At 45.3% G+C, this 27,756-nt stretch overlaps 1 protein-coding gene across 1 annotated transcript in view; it reads left to right on the top strand.

The window, feature by feature from the left end:
- The window catches only part of LOC141141291 (vomeronasal type-2 receptor 26-like), a 219,508-nt gene that overhangs the window by 83,144 nt on the left and 108,608 nt on the right, over nt 1-27,756 (top strand). Inside the window, exons 2-3 of the mRNA XM_073628994.1 lie at nt 18,066-18,357; nt 22,672-23,454. Coding sequence (XP_073485095.1) covers nt 18,066-18,357; nt 22,672-23,454 — 1,075 coding nt within the window. The remainder of the gene's footprint in view (nt 1-18,065; nt 18,358-22,671; nt 23,455-27,756) is intronic.

The following is a 27,756-nucleotide window of genomic DNA, read 5'->3' as shown; positions in this document are numbered from 1 at the left end:
CAGTCACTCAGCATCAGCATAGGCAGTCTTGAAGAGATCTGACATTTCAAAAAAAATTATTCAGTTACATCAGCATCAGGTGCTTGGTAGCTGGTGGTGATCCAAGACTGATTCATTTTTTTGAAGGTCAGTCGATCGACCGAGTCGGTGGACAGGCGCACCCTGTGATTGGTTACAAAACCTCCAGCAGCACTGAATGTGCATTCTGAAAAAAACGCTGGATGCAGGACAGGCCAGTAGCTCAATTGCATACTGTGCAAGCTTTGGCCAGTGATCCATCCTTAAGACCCAGTAACCCAGAGGATTTTCGTTGGGAAAGGTGTCCAAGTCAGATCTTGCCCCTAGGTATTCTTGCACCATGTAAAACAGATGCTGGCTATGGTTGCTGGAACCGATCATACCTTGGGGCTGTGGACTAAAAAATTGTCTGAGCGCATCGGTCAGATGGCCACCTTCTCCACCACTCCTTCTTTGACTGACCGAAGCCTCAGTAACACATTGTCCAGGAACAGGAGTTTGTAACCTCCCAGTCTCTGGGAACGTGTTGCACAGACCTTTCTGCAAGGCCTCCCAAAGATGTTTCATCCTCTGCTCCCTCTGCGTCGGCAAGATAAGGTCTGCAACCTTACCCTTGTAATGTGGATCAAGGAGGGTTGCCAGCCAATATTGATCCCTCTCCTTGATACCACAAATACGAGGATCCTTCTGCAGGCTTTGCAGGATCAGGGAGGCCATGCAACGTAGGTTTGCTGAGGCATTCGGTCTGGAGTCCTCTGGGTCACTAAGGACGACATGATCCGCAGCCACCTCCTCCCAGCCACGTACAAGTCCATGGGTTTCTTCGGACTGTAAATGATGCCTTAAAGACTGCTGCTGATGCTGAGTGCCAGGCTCCACCTCCATGCTGACACAATCCTCCTCTTCCTCCTCCTCCTCCTCATAGTCCTCTTCCTGTGTGATCGGCAGGCACGCAGGAACAATGTCTGGATAAAGGGAGCCATGAGAGCTAAGGAAGTCCTCCTGTTCCTGCCTCTGTTTTGCCTCAAGTGCCCTGTCCATTATTCCACGCAGTGTGTGCTCCAACAGGTGGACAAGGGGGACAGTGTCACTAATGCATGCACTGTCACTGCTCACCATCCTCGTGGCCTCCTCAAATGGTGATAGGACAGTGCATGCATCCCTGATCATGGCCCACTGGTATGGGGAAAAAAAAACAGCTCCCCTGACCCTGTCCTGGTGCCATAGTCGCACAGGTACTCATTGATGGCCCTCTGCTCTGTGTGTAGCCGCTGCAGCATGGCCAACGTTAAGTTCCACCTGGTGGGCATGTCACAGATTAGGTGGTTCTTGGGCAGGTTAAACTCCTTTTGGAGGTCAGCCAGCTGAGCACAGGCATTATATGACCTGCGGAAATGCACACAGACTTTCCTGACCCAGAGGATTTTCGTTGGGAAAGGTGTCCAAGTCAGATCTTGCCCCTAGGTATTCTTGCACCATGTAAAACAGATGCTGGCGATGGTTGCTGGAACCGATCATACCTTGGGGCTGTGGACTAAAAAATTGTCTGAGCGCATCGGTCAGATGGCCACCTTCTCCACCACTCCTTCTTTGACTGACCGAAGCCTCAGTAACACATTGTCCAGGAACAGGAGTTTGTAACCTCCCAGTCTCTGGGAACGTGTTGCACAGACCTTTCTGCAAGGCCTCCCAAAGATGTTTCATCCTCTGCTCCCTCTGCGTCGGCAAGATAAGGTCTGCAACCTTACCCTTGTAACGTGGATCAAGGAGGGTTGCCAGCCAATATTGATCCCTCTCCTTGATACCACAAATACGAGGATCCTTCTGCAGGCTTTGCAGGATCAGGGAGGCCATGCAACGTAGGTTTGCTGAGGCATTCGGTCTGGAGTCCTCTGGGTCACTAAGGACGACATGATCCGCAGCCACCTCCTCCCAGCCACGTACAAGTCCATGGGTTTCTTCGGACTGTAAATGATGCCTTAAAGACTGCTGCTGATGCTGAGTGCCAGGCTCCACCTCCATGCTGACACAATCCTCCTCTTCCTCCTCCTCCTCCTCATAGTCCTCTTCCTGTGTGATCGGCAGGCAAGCAGGAACAATGTCTGGATAAAGGGAGCCTTGAGAGCTAAGAAAGTCCTCCTCTTCCTGCCTCTGTTTTGCCTCAAGTGCCCTGTCCATTATTCCACGCAGTGTGTGCTCCAACAGGTGGACAAGGGGGACAGTGTCACTAATGCATGCACTGTCACTGCTCACCATCCTCGTGGCCTCCTCAAATGGTGACAGGACAGTGCATGCATCCCTGATCATGGCCCACTGGTATGGGGAAAAAAAAACAGCTCCCCTGACCCTGTCCTGGTGCCATAGTCGCACAGGTACTCATTGATGGCCCTCTGCTATGTGTGTAGCCGCTGCAGCATGGCCAACGTTAAGTTCCACCTGGTGGGCATGTCACAGATTAGGTGGTTCTTGGGCAGGTTAAACTCCTTTTGGAGGTCAGCCAGCTGAGCACAGGCATTATATGACCTGCGGAAATGCACACAGACTTTCCTGACCCAGAGGATTTTCGTTGGGAAAGGTGTCCAAGTCAGATCTTGCCCCTAGGTATTCTTGCACCATGTAAAACAGATGCTGGCGATGGTTGCTGGAACCGATCATACCTTGGGGCTGTGGACTAAAAAATTGTCTGAGCGCATCGGTCAGATGGCCACCTTCTCCACCACTCCTTCTTTGACTGACCGAAGCCTCAGTAACACATTGTCCAGGAACAGGAGTTTGTAACCTCCCAGTCTCTGGGAACGTGTTGCACAGACCTTTCTGCAAGGCCTCCCAAAGATGTTTCATCCTCTGCTCCCTCTGCGTCGGCAAGATAAGGTCTGCAACCTTACCCTTGTAACGTGGATCAAGGAGGGTTGCCAGCCAATATTGATCCCTCTCCTTGATACCACAAATACGAGGATCCTTCTGCAGGCTTTGCAGGATCAGGGAGGCCATGCAACGTAGGTTTGCTGAGGCATTCGGTCTGGAGTCCTCTGGGTCACTAAGGACGACATGATCCGCAGCCACCTCCTCCCAGCCACGTACAAGTCCATGGGTTTCTTCGGACTGTAAATGATGCCTTAAAGACTGCTGCTGATGCTGAGTGCCAGGCTCCACCTCCATGCTGACACAATCCTCCTCTTCCTCCTCCTCCTCCTCATAGTCCTCTTCCTGTGTGATCGGCAGGCAAGCAGGAACAATGTCTGGATAAAGGGAGCCTTGAGAGCTAAGAAAGTCCTCCTCTTCCTGCCTCTGTTTTGCCTCAAGTGCCCTGTCCATTATTCCACGCAGTGTGTGCTCCAACAGGTGGACAAGGGGGACAGTGTCACTAATGCATGCACTGTCACTGCTCACCATCCTCGTGGCCTCCTCAAATGGTGACAGGACAGTGCATGCATCCCTGATCATGGCCCACTGGTATGGGGAAAAAAAAACAGCTCCCCTGACCCTGTCCTGGTGCCATAGTCGCACAGGTACTCATTGATGGCCCTCTGCTATGTGTGTAGCCGCTGCAGCATGGCCAACGTTAAGTTCCACCTGGTGGGCATGTCACAGATTAGGTGGTTCTTGGGCAGGTTAAACTCCTTTTGGAGGTCAGCCAGCTGAGCACAGGCATTATATGACCTGCGGAAATGCACACAGACTTTCTTGACCTGACTCAGGACATCCTGTAAGCCCGGGTACCTGCCCAAGAACCGCTGCACCACCAAGTTAAGGACGTGAGCCAAACAGGGCACATGGGTCAGTTGTCCCTGTCGGAGGGTGGAGAGGAGGTTGGTGCCATTGTCGCAAACCACCATACCTGCCTTAAGCTGGCATGGCGTCAACCACCTCTGAACCTGTCCCTGCAGAACTGACAGAATCTCTTCCCCAGTGTGGCTCCTGTCCCCCAAGCACACCAGCTCAAGCACCGCATGGCATCTTTTGGCCTGCGTGCTTGCGTAGCCCCTTGAACGCCTACGGAGCACCGTTGGTTCCAAAGTCAAGTCTGCACAGGAAGAGGCCATGGAGGAAGAAGAAGAGGAGGGGGTGGAGGAGAGAGGTGTTGCAGAATCACCACTAGTATTATTTTGGAGGCGTGGTGGCAGAACAACCTCCAACACTACTGCACCTTGTCCTGCATCCTTCCCAGCTGCCAGAAGAGTCACCCAGTGTGCGGTGAAAGACAGGTAACGTCCCTGTCCATGCCTGCTGGACCATGAGTCAGCAGTAATTTGCACCTTACCGCTGACCGCCCTGTCCAGCAAGGCATGGACATTGCCTTCCACATGCCGGTAGAGAGCCAGAATCGCCTTCCATGAGAAAAAGTGGTGTTTGGGAACCTGCCACTGAGGAACCGCACATTCCACAAACTCACGGAAGGGGCAGAGTCTACCAACTGAAAAGGCAGCAGTTGAAATGCTAGCAATTTAGCATTTCAAGTTAGCATTCAACCTCTGGGCATGTGGATGGCTGGGAGCGAACTTCTTTCAATGGTGCAGCAGCTGGTGCAGGGAAATTTGCCTGGTACAATCTGACGTCGGTGTACCGATAGCAGATTGCCCCCAAGCACTTGGCTGTGACACACCTAATTCTACACCTTCATTCCTCTCAGTACAGGTCTCAGAGAGGACTGAAGGTATAGAGGGGTTGGAGATCCCAGCTGATGAGGAGCAAGGAGAGGTCCTCTATGTTCTTTGGTGTGGGTTTTTTAGGTACGCTTGCCAACGAACTGCATGGCAGGTCAACATATGTCTGGTCAAGCATGTGGTGCCCAAGCAGGAGATGTTTTGGCCACGAGAGATACGCTTGAGACATATGTTGCAAATGGCAGCGGTGGGATCTGATGCACTCGTCTCAAAAAAGGCCCACACCGAAGAACTTTTGGAATAACGTGCAGAGACAGCAGCGCCCTGCACATGCGGAGCTCTGCGGTGTGATGCAGTCGGTGTGCTGCCCTTAAGCTGGCCCCTGGAGGGCATCCTGCCTTGTTGGTGATGTGCCTCCTCCTCCTCCTCTCTCCTATCAGGCACCCACGTGGAGTCAGTGACCTCATCATCCCCTCCCTCCTCTTTACTGGAGCAAAGCTGGCAGTATGCTGCAGCTGGGGGAACATGACTGCCAGATTGCTGTCCTTCTTGGGCACCCCCTCTCTCTGGGCTCATGTTACTGCCTTCCTCTAGCTGGGTACCATCATGGGAGCCTTCAAAACGCTGGGCATCCTCCTGGAGCATGTACCCAACACTGTGGTCAAACAGTTCGAGGGACTCCTCAGGAGGACATGGTGGGGCTAGGGAAGGAGTGACTGATGCAATTGAGCCGAGGGAAGAGGCCGCGTTGGCAGCTGCTTTGCCAGACAAAGTACCCACAGCCACCTGCTGATGAGCATGCACCATCTCCACGACCAGCACTGTTGCCTCTAGACACAGAGCCTGCTTGCCCTCTTTTATTGGTTTGTCACTGTCTGCCTCCCCTTGTTGGCCTTCCAGACATACTAATGGCCTGCAGTGAGATGTAGCTGCACAAAGCTTGGATGTATATATATACTGATACTGCAGCTAGCAGAACCAACTGCCTGCCTGTAGTATTATTAGTATGAGAACACCAGCAATTGTCTTCAGGTAGCTTTAGGTGCACACTGTGCAGAGGATGCAGTACACTAACTGTAAATACTGTAGCTGCCTGCTGTGGTATTAATAGGATCAGAAGAACACCACTAATTTTCTCCAGGTAGCTTTAGGTGCACACTGTGCAGAGGACACAGTACACTAAGTCTAAATACTGTAGTTGCCTGCCTGTGGTATTAATAGGAGCAGAACAACAGCAATTGTCTCCAGGTAGCTTTAGGTGCACACTGTGCAGAGGACGCACTACACTAACTTGTAAATACTACAGCTGCCTGTGGTACTGTACTAATAGGATCAGAAGAACACCATAAATTTTCTTCAGGTAGCTTTAGGTGCACACTGTGCAGAGGACGCATTACACTAACTTGTAAATACTACAGCTGCCTGTGGTACTGTACTAATAGGATCAGAAGAACACCACTAATTTTCTTCAGGTAGCTTTAGGTGCACACTGTGCAGAGGACGCACTACACTAACTTGTAAATACTGCAGCTGCCTGCGGTGCTGTACTAATAGGATCAGAAGAACACCACTAATTTTGTTTAGGTAGCTTTAGGTACACACTGTGCAGAGGACGCACTACACTAACTTGTAAATACTGCAGCTGCCTGCGGTACTGTACTAATAGAATCAGAAGAACACCACTAATTTTCTTCAGGTAGCTTTAGGTGCACACTGTGCAGAGGACACACTACACTAACTTGTAAATGCTACAGCTGCCTGTGGTACTGTACTAATAGGATCAGAAGAACACAATTAATTTTCTTCAGGTAGCTTTAGGTACACACTGTGCAGAGGACACACTGCACTAACTTGTAAATACTGCAGCTGCCTGCGGTACTGTACTAATAGGATCAGAAGAACACAAATTTTTTTCAGGTAGCTTTAGGTGCACACTGTGCAGAGGACGCACTACACTAACTCTAAATACTGTAGCTAATAGGACTAATAGGATCAGAAGAACACCAGCAATTTTCTTCAGGTAGCTGTAAATACTGTAAAAACACCTGCCTGCCTGTCAGTAGTAGGAAGAGAATAACAGGAATGGATCTAGCTAAACTGAATACAGTGTGTGTATGTATATATGTATATACAATACACTGTAAGTGCAGCTGACTGACTTGCCTGCCTACTCTATCTAACTTAAATCAAATGACACTGTCTCTCTGTCTATCTCTCTCTCAATGCCGGAACACACTACACAGGGCCGCCGTGTAGGCGGCCTTATATAGTGTGGGGCCTGTACTAAACCCCGAGCCAAAATTGGCCAAAGCCACCCTGGCTTTGGTCAATTACGGCTCTCTGTACAGATGGCACTGTGATTGGCCAAGCATGCGGGTCATAGTGCATGCTTGGCCAATCATCAGCCAGCAATGCACTGCGATGGGCCGTGATGCGCTACTCGAATTTAGCGCGAACAGCCCATATCGTTTGGAATTCGGCGAATGACCAAACAGGCAATGTTCGAGTCGAACATGCTTTCGATTCGAACACAAAGCTCATCCCTATTATCTAATAGTTTCTTGAAACTATCAATGCCCCCCGCTGAGACCACCGACTGTGGAAGGGAATTCCACATCCTTGCCGCTCTTATAGTAAAGAACCCTCTACGTAGTTTAAGGTTAAACCTCTTTTCCTCTAATTTTAATGAGTGGTCACGAGTCTTGTTAAACTCCCTTCTGCGAAAAAGCTTTATCCCTATTGTGGGGTCACCAGTATGGTATTTTTATATTGAAATCATATCCCCTCTCAAGCGTCTCTTCTCCAGAGAGAATAAGTTCAGTGCTCGCAACCTTTCCTCATAACTAATATCCTCCAGACCCTTTATTAGCTTTGTTGCCCTTCTTTGTACTCGCTCCATTTCCAGTACATCCTTCCTGAGGACTGGCGCCCAGAACTGGACAGCATACTATAGGTGCGGTTGGACCATGTCTTGTAGAGTGGGAGAATTATCATTTTATCTCTGGATTTGAGCCCCTTTCCGCTTCAATACCGGGCCAATTCTGGCACTTCTCTCCTTCATGTAAAAATCATCATTTTTTTGCTAGAAAATTACTCAGAACCACCAAACATTATATATTTTTTTTTAGCAGACACCCTAGGGAATAAAATGGCGGTCATTGCAACTTTTTATCTCACACGGTATTTGCGCAATAATTTTTCAAACACCTTTTTTTTGGAAAAAAAACGATTTCATGAATTAAAAAATAACAAAACAGTAAAGTTAGCCCAATTTTTTTGTATAATGTGAAAATGTGAAAGATGATGTTATGCCAAGTAAATAGATACCTAACATGTCATGCTTTAAAATTGCACACAATCATGGAATGGCGCCAAACTTCATTACTTAAAAATCTTCATAGGCAACGTTTTAGAATTTATTACATGTTACCAGTTTAGAGTTACAGAGGAGGTCTACTGCTAGAATTGTTGCACACGCTCTAACGCACACGGCGATACCTCACATGAGTGGTTTGAGCGGCGTTTACATATGTGGGCGTAACTTACGTGTGCGTTCGCTTTCTGAGTGCGAGCTACCGGGGACAGGGGCGCTTAAAATTTTTTTTTTTACACTTTTTTAACATTTTTTTTTATTACTTTTATTCCTATTACAAGGAATTTAAACATCCCTTGTAATAGGAATCTATGTGACAGGTCCTCTTTATGGAGAGATTTGGGGTCAATAAGAATGGAAAGCATGAGATCGGGAAAAAAAAATTCACCAATCTCATGCTGACAGCCGTGATCGCGGTTTTATTTATTTCCGAGTACCCGGGCGTGACGTCATAACGTCGTGCCCGGGCCTCCGATGGTTATAGAGATGACTGGTGACCATCTGGTCACCAGTCATTTCTATCGTCAACATCCGGTGCCGGACGATTCTTCCTCCGGGCACCCGATGGCACGGGAGAGCCCGGAGAAGCACCGGATGGTGGCAGGAGGGGGGACATCCCATCCCGTCGCCTTTAAGAATGATCAAGCGGCAGAACTGCCGCTATGATCATTCTTATCTTGCACAGAATCTCCGGCTGCAAAGAATAATATCTGAATGTTGCATCTAGCTGCAGGCATCATTCAGATATCACCCCACAAAGGAGGACGTCATTTGAATATAGCCGGGTATTGAAGTGGTTAATGCATGCCAATATTCTGTTTGCTTTGTTAGCAGCAGCTTGGCATTGCATGCCATTGCTGAGCCTATCATCTACTAGGACCCCCAGGTCCTTTTCCATCCTAGATTCCCCCAGAGGTTCTCCCCCCAGTATATAGATTGCATTCATATTTTTGCCACCCAAATGCATTATTTTACATTTTTCTACATTAAACCTCATTTGCCATGTAGTTGCCCACCCCAATAATTTGTTCAGATCTTTTTGCAAGGTTTCGGAGAAGTTATTTCCCTGCTTAGCTTAGCATCGTCCGCAAATACAGAGATTGAACTGTTTACCCCATCCTCCAAGTAATTTATGAACAAATTAAATAGGATTGGTCCCAGCACAGAACCCTGGGTGACCCTACTTCCCACCCCTGACCATTCCCAGTTCTCCCCATTTATCACCACCCTCTGAACTCGCCCTTGTAGCCAGTTTTCAATCCATGTACTCACCCTATGGTCCATTCCAATGTCTAATTTTAATTCTGTCCTCTGTTAACCATGGAGGTGCTTCCTGTGATTTGTCATGAGGATAAACACTGCAGTTTTGGTTATTGAAGCCCCCGATTCCCTCGTGAAGACTGAGGAGAAGAATAAATTCAATACCTTCGCCATCTCCCCATCCTTTGTAACCAGATGTCCTTCCTCATTCTTTATGGGGCCAATATTGTCTGTCCTCCCTTTTTTACTGTTTACATACTTAAAGAATTTCTTGGGATTTTTTTTTTCTCTCCTCCGCTATGTGTCTTTCATGTTCTATCTTAACCGTCCTTATTGCACCCTTACATTTCTTGTTGCATTCTTTATAAAGTGTGAATGCTGATGATCCCTCAACCTTGTATTTTTTGAAGGCCTTCTCCTTTGCTTTTATATGCATTTTTACATTAGAGTTAAGCCATCCAGGACTTTTGTTCGCTCTTTTAAATTTATTACCCAATGGGATGCATTGGCTAATGCCCTTATTTAATATGCTCTTATGCAAACCCATCTCTCCTCCGTGTTCTTTGTTCCTAAGATTCTATCCCAATTTATGCCTTCTAGCAAGGCTCGTAGTTTAGGGAAGTTGGCACTTTTGAAATTCAGTGTCTTTGTATTGCCCTTATGTTTCTTATTTGTGTGATTTATACTGAAGTCAATTGACCTGTGATCGCTGTTACCTAAATTGCCCCGTATTTCCACATCCGTGATCAGGTCTGTATTGTTGGTAATTTACCCTCTCTATCCTTGCGATAAAGGGTATACCCTTGAATATTTGCCAGACAATCATGAGAGCTGTTGAACCAGGTCTCTGAGATTCTCACAAAATCCAAGTCCTCCTCGTACCACAGAATTAGTCCAACCATCTTGTCTGCTAGGCTCCTGGCATTGGTGAACATGCCACGTAGCTTAGACTGGTCGCATATTATCCTCTTATTGGGTGTTCCTAGATTGCAACTAGGACTTGCTACTATACTTACCTTGGGTTTATGTGCTTTGGTCAACCAACCACTAATGCTGTCAGGGAAGTCGTTCGCAGAGTACAGCTGATGCTCTCAGGCGCACACCTGTGCGCAGGCGCCAACAGGGTACTCGCAGAACAGCCACAGACACATCAGTAAATGCGCATGCACGAGCACAATCACGCGTACGCGTGCGCGCGTGCACACTTGTCATCAGAACTGGCGCCAGACGGCCTATTTAAACACAGACTCGGTACTGGCTGGTTGCTGCTTGGTCTACAGCGTGTACCCAAATTCTTGTTGCCTGTGTTGACTCCTGATTACCGTTCCAGCCTGCTACTATTCTTCTGCTTGCTGTTTGCACCTGATCTGCCTGCCTGCTGACAAACCTGCCTGCTGTTGTACCTGATCTGCCTAGCCGTTGCCTAGTCTGCTTGTGACCTAACTATGTTCCTGCCAGCTGTGACATCTGATCTGTCTCTCTGCTGCCGAGACCTGCCAGTGATCCAGCTACGTTCCTGTATGCTTCCAGTCTAGTCCAGCTGCTCACCCGTGTGTTCCTGTCAACTACCTACACAGACTTCAGGACTTTCCCTAGGCACTCTTACTCCACCGTGCTCCAGCGCCAGCTGTCCCACTACCAGCAGCACTAGAGTTGTCTCTACCTCTGGACCCTCCCCCCATCGCCTAGTTTGAAAACCCCTCTAACTTTTTGGCCACCTTCATTCCCAGCTGATCTGCACCCTCCTCATTTAGGTGCAGTCTGTCCCTTCTATAGTACCGGTTATTGACTGAGAAGTCGGCCCAGTCCTCCAGGAACCCAAACCCCTCAACTTGTTTACTTCGCTAATCTTCCTCTGCCTTTCTGGTGAGGCTCGATGTACCAGTAGTATTCCTGAGAATACTACCTTGGAGGTCCTTTTCCTCGATTTAGCTCCTAAGTCCCTAAAATTGTTCTTTAGGACACTCCATCTGCCTCTAACTTTGTCATTGGTGCCTACGTGTACCATGACAGCCGGGTCTTCCCCAGCTCCTCCTAGTAATTTGTCCACCAGATCCGTGATGTGCCAAACCCGAGCGCCCGTTAGACAACATACTGTTCGGCGCTTCAGGCCTTTGTTACAGATCGGCCTCTCCGTCCTTCTAAGAATTGAGTCCCCTACCACCAGTCTTTCCTTTCCTTTCGCTTCCCACCCACTCTCACTGGAGGAGGTCTTCCCCTGGCAGCTAGGAGAGTCCCTCAGCTCCAGCAGTGCTCGTCCCTGACTGGTTTCACCAATGTCACTCAATGGAGCGTACTTATTGGAATGCTCCAGCCCTGGATCGGCATCCCTGGCACTTACCCCTCTACCCTTCCTGACTGTCACCCATCTACTCTTTGCTCATTCCTGCACCTATTTGTCTCCACCCGCCTCTGTGCTGGCCTCAACTAGCACCTGCCGTGTACGTTCCTGGCTTTCCTTCAGTATGGAGGGACTTCTCAGTGCTGACAGTTGCTTCCCCAGATTCAGAACCTGGGCTTCCATGGAAACAATGCACTTACATTTTGCACAGCAGTATTCACCCAAGATTGGATGATCAAGGAATGCATACATGCCGCAAGATGTACAACGAGTCACCTCTCCACACCCGCCGGGCATCATACCTATTAAATTTAATGAGGATTGGGGATTATACCCTGTCCAAATTACCTAACAAATAGCTTCCTGACACTAATACTCAACAAGACAATACACAGGTACTCAACAAGACAATACGCAGGTACTCGCAGACCTACATGTACTCGCAGTACACAGTACACAATACACAAGTACTAACGATCCACACACTACTCAGACAACACTCAGGTACTCACACTACACAGGTACTATGACCCCTGTTATAAACTCCTGTTTTAAACTCTGGTTTTTAACTCACCACTTAGACCATTTCCACTAACTCTGGTTTTTAATTCACCACTTAGACCAGTTCCACTAACACTGGTTTTTAACTTACCACTTAGACCATTTCCACTTGGACAGAGTTCCAGCAGACTCAAAGATGAGCAGGCTCACAATGAGTTCTGCACAAGGTTATATAGGCCTCAAGCACCTGTGACCAATTAACCACTCCCCTTAATTAGTAGGCTGAAGGCAGCAAAGAAAAAAAAAGAAAAAAAAAAGCTGTTTAAAAAGTGTCAGAAAAAGGTGCAGTCTGGCAATTTCAGATGGGCTGAAGGAAGCAAAGAAAAAAAAAACGCTGTTTAAAAAGTGTCAGAAAAAGGTGTTAAAAAGCTACAAGAAAAAGCCCCAAAAAGAACCTAAAAATGCAACCCAGCCATCACCAGCAGTCAAAAAGCAAGACTTGTTCACTCTCAACTCAAGGTCCCCACTGTGTAGCTTCCAACCAGCAGTCTGATATAGTTCAGACCCGCAAACTCTATTAAAGACTATGGGACCCGAACATGAAAAATCAAAATTCCCCCTTTTGAAGGATTTTATGGAAGTTATTGACCATAAAAAGGGTATGAAGGCCTGGGTACTGCCCTGGGGGACATGTATCAATGTGAAAGTGTAAAAATATGTATATTTTTAAAGCAGCAGTGATTTTACAGATGCTTAAAGTAAATCAATAAAAGTGGAAAATTCCTTAAAATGTAGTGCCTGGGGGGTCCCCTTAGTCTGCATGTAAAGTGGCGCATCTGTACTGTGTATAGAACCTGCTGCAGCAAAACTGACATTTGTAAAAAAAAAAAAAAAAGACATTTAAATTGACTCTATACAACAATATACAATTTAAAAAATACAAAAAAAAATAATGCCCCCCCTTTGCATACCAGACCCTTTGGATCTGGTATGGGTTTTAAGGGGAACCCCTTGGCAAATAATCCCCACCCCCCAAAATCCATACCAGATCCTTATCCAAGCACTCAGCCTGGCAGGAAAGGGGGAGGATGAGTGAGTGCCTCCCTCCTGAACCATACCAGGCCACATGCCCTCAACATGGGGGGATGCTTTGTGGCAGGGGGGGCTCTGCCCCCACCCCAAAGCACCTTGTCCATATGCTTATGGAGACAAGGGCCTCTTCCTGACAACTCTGGGCTGTAGTTGTGGAGGTCTGCTCCCCCAGATCCCAGCACCCTATGTGAATGAGTATGGGGTACTGCTCCGTCCGTGATGAAGGCTAACTGGCAAATATCTGCTCCGGCGTGTGACAGTTCTTAAATAGGTAAGGGGCAGGGCCATCTGGTTACACCACCCTCTTGTGATACCACCAACACAGCATGACTTCACATGACCCAGCATGACCCAACAATGCAACTCTTCCCCACAACCCTGGGTGGTGGGCATTGTGATTGACGACGGATCTACATCGCAGGAAATTGTTTTTTATTTTTTTTAATAAAGGAATTGTCAAAAACTGCCTCGCTATTGTAGACCAAGTTGAGTGCACGTGCTCCGCATCATATCCAGAGGTTTTGTTTGGGAAATAGACATATGAGTGCTGCCAGCATTGCTGCAGAGGTTGAAGGGGTGGGGGATCGGCCTGTCAGTGCTCAGACCATACGTCGTACACTGTATCAAATTGGTCTGCATGGCTGTCATCCCAGAAGGAGGAAGAAACAAAGGGTGTCCCCAAAGGATGATATGGGCAGAAGACCAATAAAGGATAGTATAAAGTAGGGATACCAGATATATAAAATTACAAAATTACAAAAATAGCTTAAAAACTTTTGAAAAGAGCATGATTTGTAAATGCAAATGATGTACATAGCTGATAAATGCTACAGACGGCGCTAAAAAGCGCAATTATTACATAACCAACCACACCCTACATGTTTCGGAAAGGGTCACAGAAAAATTAATTTCTATGGAAAGTGTACTTCCTTCTTCAGGGGTTTAGGTAGGTTGTAATGTTGCATTTCTATCAAAAAGAAATTAGAGAGTATAAGTATATCTGAGTGAAAGTAACCCATAATTCCAAGTTTACAATTTATTCATACATTGACATAATTGTGAGATGGCAAAATACAGTCATGGAAATGTAATTACATACTTACAGATCAAAAAGTACAAAAAAGAAGGGGTGTATATTTTTTTTATGTAATTTTTTGTATTTTGACAGGCATATGCTCTCCATACCCTGATTCAGGTGGCTCCTGCGAGCTCTGATCTGCCACTTTCGCTGATTTATGGGTGTATGAGAGAGAGAGGGGGGTCCCTGCCAATATCCTTTCACCCTGTCTTCATGAACATCTCCATATGTCTCATATTCACTGAATGAGTGGATGCATATTACCTCTGTGCTTAGAAAATAACTCCTTGCACATTGATCAAGTTTCTCAAAAGGACCTTTTGGGTTTGGGACCCAATCTGCCTGCACATGTTCTGTGTAACTTTCCTGCCACTAAGAGAGCATTTTTTGATCTGTAAGTATGTAATTACATTTCCTTGACTGTATTTTGCCATCTCACAATTATGTCAATGTATGAATAAATTGTAAACTTGGAATTACGGGGTACTTTCACTCAGATATACTTATACTCTCTTATTTCTTTTCGATAGAAATGCAACATTGCAACCTACCTAAACTCCTGAAGAAGGAAGTACACTTTCCATAGAAATTTATTTTTCTGTGACCCTTTCCGAAACATGTAGGGTGGTTGGTTATGTAATAATTGCGCTTTTTAGCGCCGTCTGTAGCATTTATCAGCTATGTACATCATTTGCATTTACAAATCATGCTCTTTTCAAAAGTTTTTAAGCTATTTTTGTAATTTTGTATATTTTCTAATGGTATTCTGAATAAAATTTGTTAAATTTTATATATCTGGTATCCCTACTTTATACTATCCTTTATTGGTCTTCTGCCCATATCATCCTTTGGGGACACCCTTTGTTTCTTCCAATTTTGCCTTTGGGATGTGGCAGAAACCTCTAGGATCAGTCTCTTGCATAGTTCCCTCCCCTCCAATTAATTTGTCATCCCAGAAGGAAGCCTGTTCTAAAGATGATGCACAAGAAAGCCCGCAAACAGTTTGCTGAACACAAGCAGACTAAAGACATGGATTACTGGAACCATGTCCTGTGGTCTGATGAGATAAACTTATTTGGTTCAGATGGTGTCAAGCGTGTGTGGCAGAAACCAAGTGAGGAATACAAAGACAAGTGTGTCTTGCCTACAGTCAAGCATGGTGGTGGGAGTGTCATGGTCTGGGGCTGCATGAGTGCTGCTGGAACTGGGAAGCTACAGTTCATTGAGGGAACCATGAATGCCAACATGTACTGTGACATACTGAAGCAGAGCATGAACCCTCCCTTCGGAGACTGGGCCGCATGATAATGACCCCAAACACACCTCAAAGATTACCACTGCCTTGCTAAAGAAGCTGAGGGTGATGGAGAAGGTGATGGATTGGCCAAGCATGTCTCCAGACCTAAACTCTATTGAGCATCTGTGGGGCACCCTCAAATGGAAGGCGGAGGAGCGCAAGGTCTCTAACATCCACCAGCTCTGTGATATCATCATGGAGGAGTGGAAGAGGACTCCAGTGGCAACCTGTAAAGCTCTGGTGAATTCCATGCCCAAGATGGTTAAGGCAGTGCTGGAAAATAATGATTGCCACACCAAATATTGACACTTAGGGCCCAATTTGGACATTTTCACTAAGGGGTGTACTCACATTTGTTGCCAGCAGTTTAGACAATAATGGCTGTGTGTTGAGTTATTTTGAGGGGACAGCAAATTTACACTGTTATATACGCTGTACACTCACTACTTTACATTGTAGTAAAGTGTTATTTCTTCAGTGTTGTCACATGAAAAGATCTAATAAAATATTTACAAAAATGTGAGAGGTGTACTCACTTTTGTGAGATACTGTATATCTGTATAACACACAGATAAGATTATTTCTATCTGTCAAATAACTCTTTCCAAGAAGACAATATGCAGTTCAGTTTTGATCACCAATCCTCAGGAAAGACATTGCTGAATTAGAAAGACTTCAGCTTAGGGCAAAACAAATAATAAGATGGGTGGAGGATCTCAGCTATGAGAATCTATTACATAGATTACAGTTATTCTCTCTGAAGAAGAAGCATTTAAGCGGGGATAAGATTACAACGTACAAATATGTCAAGGGTGGCTCCAATAACTGTGAGAAATTGTTTACTCTAAGGTGAAGAGGACATGTGGCTATGACCAGGAATTGGCACCAGCTGAGGGTGACAACTTAAAGAAATTAGAAGATGTCTTCTTAGGAAACAGAATATACAGGGCTACGAGAATTGTTAGAGAATAAATATTATACACACATACTTGGGAAACTACATTGTCTATCCACTGTCCCTTCTCATGTGAAATTAGTTTTGGTCTGAATCCAAATTCAGGATGTATCCAAATTTCCAAATGAAATAGTAATTCTGTTTTGTTTATTAGTTTTCTAACGAATTCCAAAACAATTAGCATTCGGACTGGTCAGAAAATGAACGACCAATTCAAATTCTGTGTGAAGAATAGCTAGTTGTTAAGCAGCGGGCTTGGAAGCCACCCCCCCTCACCCTGAAAAACAATGACTCATCAGCTGTCAGCAGGCTTTCCCACTGACAGCTGAAATGTAAACATAACAATGCTGGCAATACAAAAACGTAAAAAAAAAAAAATGGCATGGAGGCCCCCCAATCCCTATCAGGCCCTTTGGGTCTGGTATGGATTTTAAGGAGAACCCCATGCCAAAATGAAAAAAAAATGGCGTGGGGTCCCCCCCCCAATCCAGACTCTTTTCTGAGCATGCAGCCCGGTAGCTCAGGAAAGTGGGATGAGCAAGAAGCCCCCCTCCTGAACCATACCAGGCCACATGCCCTCAACATGGAGGGGTGCTTTGGGGTGGGGGGATCTTGTCATTCGTCATGATTGACTATGGATCTACATTGGGGGACATTGTTTTGTTTTTTGTTTTTTTTAATATTTTTAATAAACTGTTCACTGTTTTTATTTATTTTTGCACTTTTTTTGGTGAATGAGTAGTTTTACAATGTACCCCATACTCATTCACCTGGGGGGGATTCCTTGTTAAAGGGGTCTTCCAGATTTCGGGGGGGGGTTTAGGGAGAACTCACTTCTTTTTGCGTGGAGGCCCCCTTAAAACTGTACCAGTATGAAAGGGTCTGGTATGTACAGTATATCCTGGGGAACCTCATTCTTTTTTTTGTTTTTTATTTTTATTTTTATGTGAAGTACCCTCTTAAAATCCATGCAAGACTCAAATGGGTTCACTTTAACACCTTCCTGTCTATCCTATTGTAAAATGATTGCCAGATAAGAGCACTGTTGTTCTGGCAGGACGTCATATGACAACCTCCCAAGATTGCGCCTCGCCTTGCATTGTTCTCAAAGGCAGTACTCGCCCACTCCCTTTTGTTACACCCTCTTGCATATTAGAGCAGAAAATGAGCATTTTCAATTTAACTGGTTTCAATGAAGTTCACCTAACACCTACTGAACTGAACATTGGCAGTTTGGCTGATCACTACCTGCCAGACCTATTCAGAATATACCAAAATAGTCCACAAGTAGGTGTTCTTGATCTTTAAAGGCCACATGATTGGTTTAAACATTCAGTGGTGAGACTTTAATTTACAGACCTGCTTTGTGAAGCATAGCATTAACTCAACCGTGTTTCTGCTGTTTTATTCATTCCCCTGAAAGCATTAGCCAAAAGCTTTTCTATCTGTATTTAATGCTGATCACATGTATGAATATTTTTAATACATTTAACATATCTGTATAGAAATTGTTAATGTACTGTTTTGGAAAAAAATCTTTTTGTAGCCCGTCTTTCTGGTATTACCAGAACCTCCTAGCTTTCCTTTACACAATTGATCATATTAACCAGGATCCAGATATCTTACCCAATATCACTCTAGGCTTCCATCTATTTGATTCATGGTTGGAACCCAGGAAGGGTGTACAGAGTGTTCTGCAGATCTTATCTGGACCAAATGGGACATTTCCTAATTATTCCTGTAAAGGACAAGGCAAGCTGGCTGGTGTTATTGGAGATCACTATTCATTCACTACAATCCCAATCGCCCAAATCCTTGGACTGTACAGATACACACAGGTGAGTGAAAAGTACTTGTATATTTGTAATAAAATTCTAAGTCAACAGAGAAAAAAATATACATTTTACAAAAACACGACAGTCTGTGAAAGTTAAAGTGTATATAAACTCTGATGCCCGTACACACGGTCGGACATCGATCGGACATTCCGACAACAAAATCAATGGATTTTTTCCGACGGATGTTGGCTCAAACTTGTCTTGCATACACACGATCACACAAAGTTGTCAAAAAATCTGATCATTCTAAACTCGGTGACGTAAAACACATACGTCAGGACTATAAACGGGGCAGTAGCCAATAGCTTTTGTCTCTTAATTTATTCTGAGCATGCGTGGCACTTTGTGTGTCGGATTTGTATACACACGATCGGTATTTCCGACGGATTTTGTTGTTGGAAAATTTTAAAGCTCTCAAACTTTGTGTGTCGGAAATTCCGAAGAAAAATGTGTGATGAGCCCACACACGGTCAGAATTTCCGACAACAAGGTCCTATCACACATTTTCCACCGGAAAATCCGACCGTGTGAACAGGGCATAACAATTAAAGTTTTTGTAAATGCAAAGTCAGTCAAACAAATGAAGACACACCTAGCACAATCACTAAGGATTTTGTCCCATTTTCCATCATTAGGATTCATGCACACCAGAAGCTAAAAAAAAATGCTGGAAAAACACTGGACCAAAAAACGCTAAAGCAGGCTGTTTTAACAATTTTTAAAAATGGCGACAATGGGGACAAGGCCCCATTCCCACAACTCTGGTCAGCGATTGTTGGGGTCTGTGGACAAGGGGCTTATCAGAATCTGGAAGTCCCCTTTAACAAGGGGGCCCCCAGATCCAGCCCCCTCCATGTGGATGAGTATGGGGTACATAGCATCCCAACTCGTTCAACAAAAAAAAAGTGTTGTGTAAATAAAGACAGGAGGCAACTTCTGACAAGTGCGTTATTTAAAAAAAAAATGTACCTCGGAGTAGATCCAAAGTCAATCATGATGAATGCCAGCTAACCCGAAAAAAAAAAAAGGTCTGCACCCGATGAAGGCTCCAGCTGAATGACAGATTCACCACCTCCTGCCGCTAAATACATTAAAAGGTGGGGCCACCCGATTATGTCACCGGGTGACCCCACTCCTTGTGATGTCATTGGCCCAGCATGCCCAAGTCGATGATGTCACAAGGATGTGGGGCCATACGGTGATGTCACCAAAGCACCTTGTCCCCATGTTGATGGGGATAAGGGCCTCTTCCCCAAAACCCTGGACAGTGATTGTGGGAATCTGGGAGGGGGGCTTTTTAGAATCTGGAAGGCCCCTTTAACAAAGGGGCCCCCAGACCCTGGTCCCCCTATGTGAATGAAAATAGTACCCCTACTCATTCACCAAAAAAAGTGTTGTGTAAATAAACACAGGAGGCAGTTTTTGACAAGCCCTTTATTAAAAAACTGTCCCCAGGAGTAGATCCAATGTCAACCACGATGAATGCTGGCTGCTGACCTGAAAAAAAAAGCCTGCAGCCGACAAAGGCTTCCAAAGACTGACAGCTCTGCCGCTAAAAAAATTACAAGGCAGGGCCACCCAATGATATCACTGAATGACTCCGCCCAATGTGATGTCATCTGCCCAGCATGCCCTAGTCGATGACATCACCAGGGGGCAGGGCCATACGGTGACATCACTAAATCACCTTGTCCTCATGTTGATGGGTACAAAGGGCCTCTTGCCCAAAACACTGGCTGGTGGTTGTGGGGGTCTGCAGGCAGAGGGCTTATTAGAATCTTGAAGCTCCCCTTCAACAAGGGGGCCCCCAGATCCTGTCCCCCCATGGGTATATAGTAAAAAATTATGTCACAAGGGGGGCTATACAGTGACATCCCCGGGTGCCCCTGCCCTTTAGTTTATTAGCGGTGGCAGGTGGAAGAGCTGTCAAATGACAGGAGCCATCATTGCGTGAGGAACTTTTTTTGGGGGGGTCGGCGACCGGCGTTCATTGTGACTTATGATGGATCTACACTGGGGGACATGGTGAGGTTTTTTTAATAAAGGACTTGTCAAAAACTGTGTGTTCTGTGTGTAACCCATACTCATTCACATAAGGGGGCTGGATCTGGGGCCCTCTTGTTAATGGGGCTAGCAGATCCCGATAAGTTCCCCCCCCGCACCCCCACAATCACTGGGCCAGGGCTGTGGGGAAAAGGCCCTTGTCCTCATCAACATGGAGACTAGGTGCTTTGGAGGGGAGCCCCCTACCCCAAGGCACCCCCCCATGTTGAGTGAATGTGGCCTGGTATGGTTCAGGAGGGTGGACGCTCGCCCACCCCCTCCCCTTTACTGGTCTGCCAAGCTGTATGCTTGGATAAGGGTTTGGTATGGATTTTGAGGGGACCCCCCCTGTTTATTTATTTTTTTTCATTTTAGTGTGGGATTCCCTTTAAAATCCATACCACACCTGAAGTGTCTGGAATGGGAGGGACCCCTTCTCTGGTTTTTTTTTATTGCTGGCATTGTTTTTTTACATTCAGCTGTCAGCGGGGAACACCAGAAACATAAAGTAGGTTTCAACTAGGCTTTAAGCAAAATGAATACAAAGCTGTGTTAGAGTTTGTAATTATAAATATAAATTACATCTTTATGTATATATACTGAGAGAAACATAGTTTATCTTTTGCTGACTTCTTTTTAAAAATGTGGGTAAACAGTTTTTTTCTGGCTAGCCAGAATCAGTGATCCAAAGCAAGCAGATCACTAGTAAAGCCAGGTTGATGTTGGGTCTCCTGATTTGCATCGTTTTTCTGGGTATGTATAATTTAGCCTGAGTAGGGACGCCTATCCCTTGCCAGCCTGCTGCAACGAAAGGTCACTGTTCTCTGTGATAAAACAGTGGTCTCTCTGCAGAGGTCCAACATGTCCACTGATAATCCTAAGCTATATCATATAATACTTATGACCCTTGCTGATTGGAGAGCCGCAGATCTGACTCAACCGGGGGCATATCGTACCTCTGCAGGTAGACCACTGTTTCAACACAGAGAGCAAGGATTCTTCTCCACAGCATGCTGGCAGGGGCTGGCTTTTCTACTCAGGCTCTGGCTGCATTCTACAGTATATAGAAATACATGTTTTGTTTTAATGCACCTGAAATGTATTTAGCTGATTTAATCTAAAAGATCAGTTGTATTTTTAAATATTTGCACAGTACAGTCTCTAATTATAATTTTAGCGCCAACTGGATATGAATGTAACTTTGAAATATAGCAACATTATAGTTAAAAGTCAGGGCCGGTGCAAGGATTGTTGTCTTCACAGCCTTGCTCCACCATCCTCCCCCCCACCCCTCTTCTCCACAATGCATACCCCATGTCCTCTGCTCTGACCATCCCACAGTGGATGGTGTCAGTAGGGTAGTGGAAGGTGTCACTCAGTAGAGAAATGGACAGTGTCAGTATGGCTGTGGACTTTGTCAGTAGGGCAGAGAACGGGGTCAGTAGAACAGTGGATGGTGTCAATAGGGCAATGGACAGTATCAGTTGTTTTTACCTTTGTTATTATTTTATTATTATTTTCTACAATTTTTTAACAGCCCTTTAAGGAGCTTTGTTGAAATATTAGGAGTCTAAACAGACCCCTGATGTCTCACTTTTAAGACAGAGAAATTAGATTGAGGACACATCTCCATCACTGCAGCCTTAGCTACACAGAATGAATGAACAGGAAGAGCACATCCTCCCTGTTCATTCACTAAACCAAAGCATAGTAAACACAGTTATAAATGAACACAGTAAGTGATCAGTATCGATCACTCACTGTTTTCATTCAGAAAAGGTAGGGGCCAGTAAATTTTGAATTTACCAGCCCCTTCCCTGTTCTACATCCTGAAGCAATCCTGCACCGCAGCTGGTGGGAGAAGCCGGCAGCACTGTGGGAGGGGGTACCAGGGGAGCACATACAGTAAGTGGCCCGGGAAGCAGAAGGAAGTAGAACCTGGATATTAGGAGTGGGAGGAGCAGCATATACTGGAACAGATCCCCTGTATTTTCCTCCAGCAGCTGCAGAATGCCGAAGGGAGGGAAAGGAGGAGAAGCAGTCTTTCAGAGGCTGCAGGAGGACAATACAGGGATCTGTTCCAGTGAATGCTAAAGTGTAAAATCTAATGTGAAAAGAAGGCCTCACGGTCCCCTAGAGCATAGGCAGGGTCACCATTGCGACCATCAAAGCTCCACCAGTGCCACGCCTCATTCTGATGCCCTAAAGCGGCTGTCTAAGCAGCCTTATGCTGGTGCCAGCCCTGTTAATAGTTAATCCTCCTCCTTTCAGATCAGCTATGGAGCCACCGATTACCCATTAAGTGACAGACTCCTTTACCCGCATGTATTCAGGACCGTTCAGAATGATTATGTCTATTATTTAGCAATTGCCAAACTAGTGAAACATTTTGGCTGGAATTGGGTTGGAATACTTTTTTCAGACAATGATACCGGAGAGAATGAAGCACAAATTCTGAAGATTAACTTGGCTTCCCACGAGATTTGTGTGGCTTTTGAAAAAAGAATGACTGTGGATTCCGCTACAATGAATCAGTGGACAGACACACTTAGTAAAGTGCATTGTAAAGTTTTAATACTTTGTGGTTCCTTCACAAGCAATGCTCAGGGATACCTTTATAAATACTTACAGTTCAATAAAAACCATATGCTTATCCTTCCCCCAGGCTGGACTTCAGGTGAAATCAAAATGATAATCGTTTTAGCAGGTTTTATAACAAGTTTGTTTGTACAGTTGTTTGATCCGCAAATTATTATTGATAAAAGTCCATTTGATGACAATCTTTTGTCAAGACATTCACAAATTGGACAGCTGATGGATGATCTGATCAGTCATTTTTACAATATAACATCAACTCAAAATGGGAAAAATATTTATTTCCAAAACTTTACTATTTTTAGTCAGAATTTATTAAGAATGCTTTTTCCAGAAATTAAAACAACTATGCTTTGTGGAGAATCTCTACGAGTGTATATTGCAGTAGAAGCTATGGCTGAAGCTATACATTTTTTCAACAAGTTTCATCACAGTTTTAATATTAACAGATTTAAGCAGGTAAAACAGTATAGTGCAATAGTCTGTAAATTATTTTTTAGAATTTTTTTTGTATAAAAACGTAAGAAGGTACTTTGACCAAACATTGTGGGTTTGTTATAATTATTCTACAGGATTTATAAAGCACCAACTGTTTGCACAGTGCTTTGCAAAATAAAGGTAAACAGTACAGTTACAATATAATTCAATGCAAGAGGGTTAGGAGGGCCTTGCTCATGGGAGCTCACAATCTAAAAGGAGCTACAAGTGAGACTGTATTGAATGAGCTAATGAGAAAATAAAAGTATAGTTTTTAGGTGGTGGCAGGATAGGCTTCCCTGAACAGGTGAGTTTTCAAGGATTGCTTGAAGGCGGACAGAGCAGGAGATAGCCAGACAGATTGCATTAGAATGTTTCAAAGGATGAAAGAGTCTCTGAAGAAGTCTTGGAAGAGAGCATAGGAGAAGAGGTTGAGGGAGCTAGAGAGCAGGAGGTCTTGTGGGAGTGGAGAGGATGGTTTGAATTATATTTTGAGATGAGGTTGTTGATGTAGCTCCTCAGGGCACGGCTCTTGTTAGTAGTTAGAATTTTAGTTGTTAGATGAGCGCAAGCCAGTGGAGAAATTGGCAAATGAGCTGATGGTTAGGTGCATACATCTAGCAGCAGCACTATAGCTGGGATAACCTGTGTAACGGTAGGCCAATGAGGGGGAAGGTGTTATAGTCGAGGTGAGGGATACTAAGAGAGTGAATTTGTATGTTGGAGGTGTCATTGGCAAGAAGGAGCGTATTTTGGAGATATTATGGAGATTAAGGTAGCAAGATTTGGACAGTGATTGGCTGTGAAATCAAAAGGAGAGGTCAGAGGCCAGGATTACACCTAGCATGCTAACATGAGGGGATGGACTAATGATTGTGTCATTTATCTTGAAGGAAAAGTTTGGGGAGGGGACATGGTCGAAGGAAATATACGTTTGCAACGTTTAGCATCTGACCACATCTGAGGGCTGCAAAGGGAATTGTTTCTGAGACTTCCCTCTGCCAGACTTTGCAATCTCATGTCTGAACATGGAAAAGGTGTTATTTTAATCATATTTTACGAAGTGCAGATCCCACTTTGGCCACTGTCTGAATAATAGCTTCACTGAAGGCCCCAACAAAAAAAATGTATCTTTTTAGTAGAAGAATTAAGTTGGCCATACACCAGAGCAGGGATAGGCTTAACTTTGTGCTGTGAGTGATCCTGTCAGCACCTTGACAAACTTCTACTGAAACATCAAAAAAGGTGAATGGCCAATTGTACATGCATAGATCTCTCTACACTGAATCTATACTGCTGATTATTGAATTCAGACAGCCACAGCACGCACGGCTGTCGATTATAGTAGCTGTCATTGTAGATTCTTCCATCCATGCTGTTTAGAGTGTAAAAGGTTATAGGATCCCTGATGACATCAGTTTGCAGAACGTGGTCTTTATGTCTAACATAGAGGCATTTACGCTCCTATTCTGGCTGGATGACATGTAGGGCCCTCTCAAACATAAACATTTTACACATTAAAGCATACGCTTAAGAATTTGCACAAGCAAAGTGAAAATCTGTTGCAGCTGTGCATGGTAGCCAATTAGTTTGTAAGTACGGCTTATTCAATTAAGCTTTGACAAAAAAAAATTTAGAAGCTGGTGGGTTTTCTATGCAGAGCTGCCAGATTTTGCACTGTCCAATTTTAGTAAACCAACCCCATTGCTCACTCTAAGAGACCTTTCATTTTTCAAATCCCTTGCAGAACGAGAAGATTAACTGTCTCCATGTTACAAACAAAAAGCGTTCTAAGAATCTAGAGAAGAACCATGTGTTCTAACATCTTTCTTCAAAACATTCTAACATTACCTTTTGAGCACTGTAATGTTATTTAATAATTAGCAAAATACTTAGAATTATACTTCTTTATCAGAACTTTTGAGGTAGATAGATCTGCTCATGTATTCACACATATCATACAGTGCCTTGAAAAAGTATTTATACCCCTTGAAAAACTTAAATTTATTGTATTGGGATTGTATGTGATAGACCAATACAAAGTGGCACGTAATTGTGAAGTGGAAGGAAAATCATAAATGATTTTCACTTTTTTTTTACAAATATGTGAAAAGTGTGGCGTGCATTTGTATTCAGCCCCCTTTGCTCTGATACCCCTAACTAGGGATGAGCCGAACACCCCCCTGTTCGGTTCGCACCAGAACTTGCGAACAGGCAAAAAATTAGTTCGAACACGCAAACACCGTTAAAGTCTATGGGACACGAACATAAATAATAAAAAGTGCTAATTTTAAAGGCTTATATACAAGTTATTGTCATAAAAAGTGTTTGCAGACCTGGATCCTGCCCCAGGGGACATGGATCAAAGCAAAAAAAAGTTTTAAAAACGGACGTTTTTTTGGGAGCAGTGATTTTAATAATGCTTAAAGTGGAACAATAAAAGTGTAATATCCCTTTAAATTTCGTACCTAGGGGGTGTTTATAGTATGCCTGAAAAGGGGCGCATGTTTCCAGTGTTTAGAACAGTCTGACAGCAAAATGACATTTCAAAGGAAAAGTCATTTAAAACTACTCGCGGCTATTAATGAATTGCCGGTCCGACAATACACATAAAAGTTCATTGATAAAAACGGCATTGGAATTCCCCACAGGGGAACCCCGAACCAGAATTAAAAGAAAATGACATGGGGGGTCCCCCTAAATTCCATACCAGTCCCTTCAGGTCTGGTATGGATATTAAGGGGAACCCCGGCCAATATTTTTTAAAAAAATGGCATGGGGTCCCCCTCAAAATCGATACCAGTCCCTTATCCGAGCACGCAACCTGGCAGGCCGCAGGAAAAGAGGGGGGGATGAGAGAGCGCCCCCCCTCCTGAACCGCACCAGGCCACATGCCCTCAACATTGGGAGGTTGCTTTGGGGTAGCCCCCCAAAACACCTTGTCCCCATGTTGATGGGGACAAGGGCCTCATCCCCACAACCCATGCCCGGTGGTTGTGGGGGTCTGCGGGCAGGGGGCTTATCGGGATCTGGAAGCCCCCTGCCCGCAAAGGGGACCCCCAGATCCCGGCCCTCCCTCCTGTGTGAAATGGTAAGGGGGTACAAAAGTACTCCTACCATTTCACAAAAAAACTGTCAAAAATGTTAAAAATGACAAGAGACAGTTTTTGACAATTCCTTTATTTAAATGCTTCTTCTTTCTTCTATCTTCTTTCTTCTATCTTCTATCTTCCTTTGGTTTCTTCCTCCATCTTCTTCTTCTTCTGGTTCTTCTGGTTCTTCCTCTGGTGTTCTCGTCCGGCATGTTCCTTCGTGGCGTCGGCGTCTTGTTTCCTTCTTCTCCTCGGGCCGCTCCGCATTCATGATGGTATGGAGGGAGGCTCCCGCTGTGTGACGCTTCTCCTCTTCTGATGGTTCTTAAATAACAGGGGGCGGGGCCACTCGGTGACCCCGCCCCCTCCCTCTGATGCACGGGGACTTGATGGGGACTTCCCTGTGGCATGCCCCGTGATGTCAGAAGGGGGCGGGGTTATGTAATGGGTGACCCCGCCCCCTCTGACATCACGGGGAATGCCACAGGGAAGTCCCCGTCAAGTCCCCGTGCATCAGAGGGGGGCGGGGTCACCGGGTGGACCCACCTCCCCATTATTTAAGAACCGTCAGAAGAGGAGAAGCGTCACACAGCGGGAGCCTCCCTCCATGCCATCATGAATACGGAGCGGCCCAAGGAGAAGAAGGAAAGAAAACACAGACGCCATGGAGGAAGATGCCGGATGAGAACACCGGAGGAAGAACCAGACGAACTAGAAGAAGAAGAAGATGGAGAAAGAAACCGAAGGAAGATAGAAGAAAGAAGATAGAAAAAAGAAGAAGAAAAAACTGTCTCTTGTCATTTTTAACATTTTTGACAGTTTTTTTGTGAAATGGTAGGGGTACTTTTGTACCCCCTTACCATTTCACACAGGGGAGAGGGCCGGGATCTGGGGGTCCCCTTGTTAAAGGGGGCTTCCAGATTCTGATAAGCCCCCCACCCACAGACCTCCACAACCACTGGGCAAGGGTTGTGGGGATGAGGCCCTTGTCGCCATCAACATGGGGATAAGGTGTTTTGGGGGTACCCCAAAGCACCCTCCCAATGTTGAGAGCATGTGGCCTGGTACGGTTCAGAAGGGGGGGGGGCGCTCTCTCGTCCTCCCTGTTTTCCTGCGGCCTGCCAGGTTGTGTGCTCGGATAAGGGTCTGGTATGGATTTTTGGGGGGACCCCACGTCATTTTTTTTTTTTAA

This window comes from Aquarana catesbeiana, linkage group LG01, assembly GCF_042186555.1.
Source record: "Aquarana catesbeiana isolate 2022-GZ linkage group LG01, ASM4218655v1, whole genome shotgun sequence".
In the NCBI taxonomy this organism is placed as follows: domain Eukaryota; kingdom Metazoa; phylum Chordata; class Amphibia; order Anura; family Ranidae; genus Aquarana; species Aquarana catesbeiana.
This window is presented reverse-complemented; position numbering and strand designations above follow the sequence as displayed.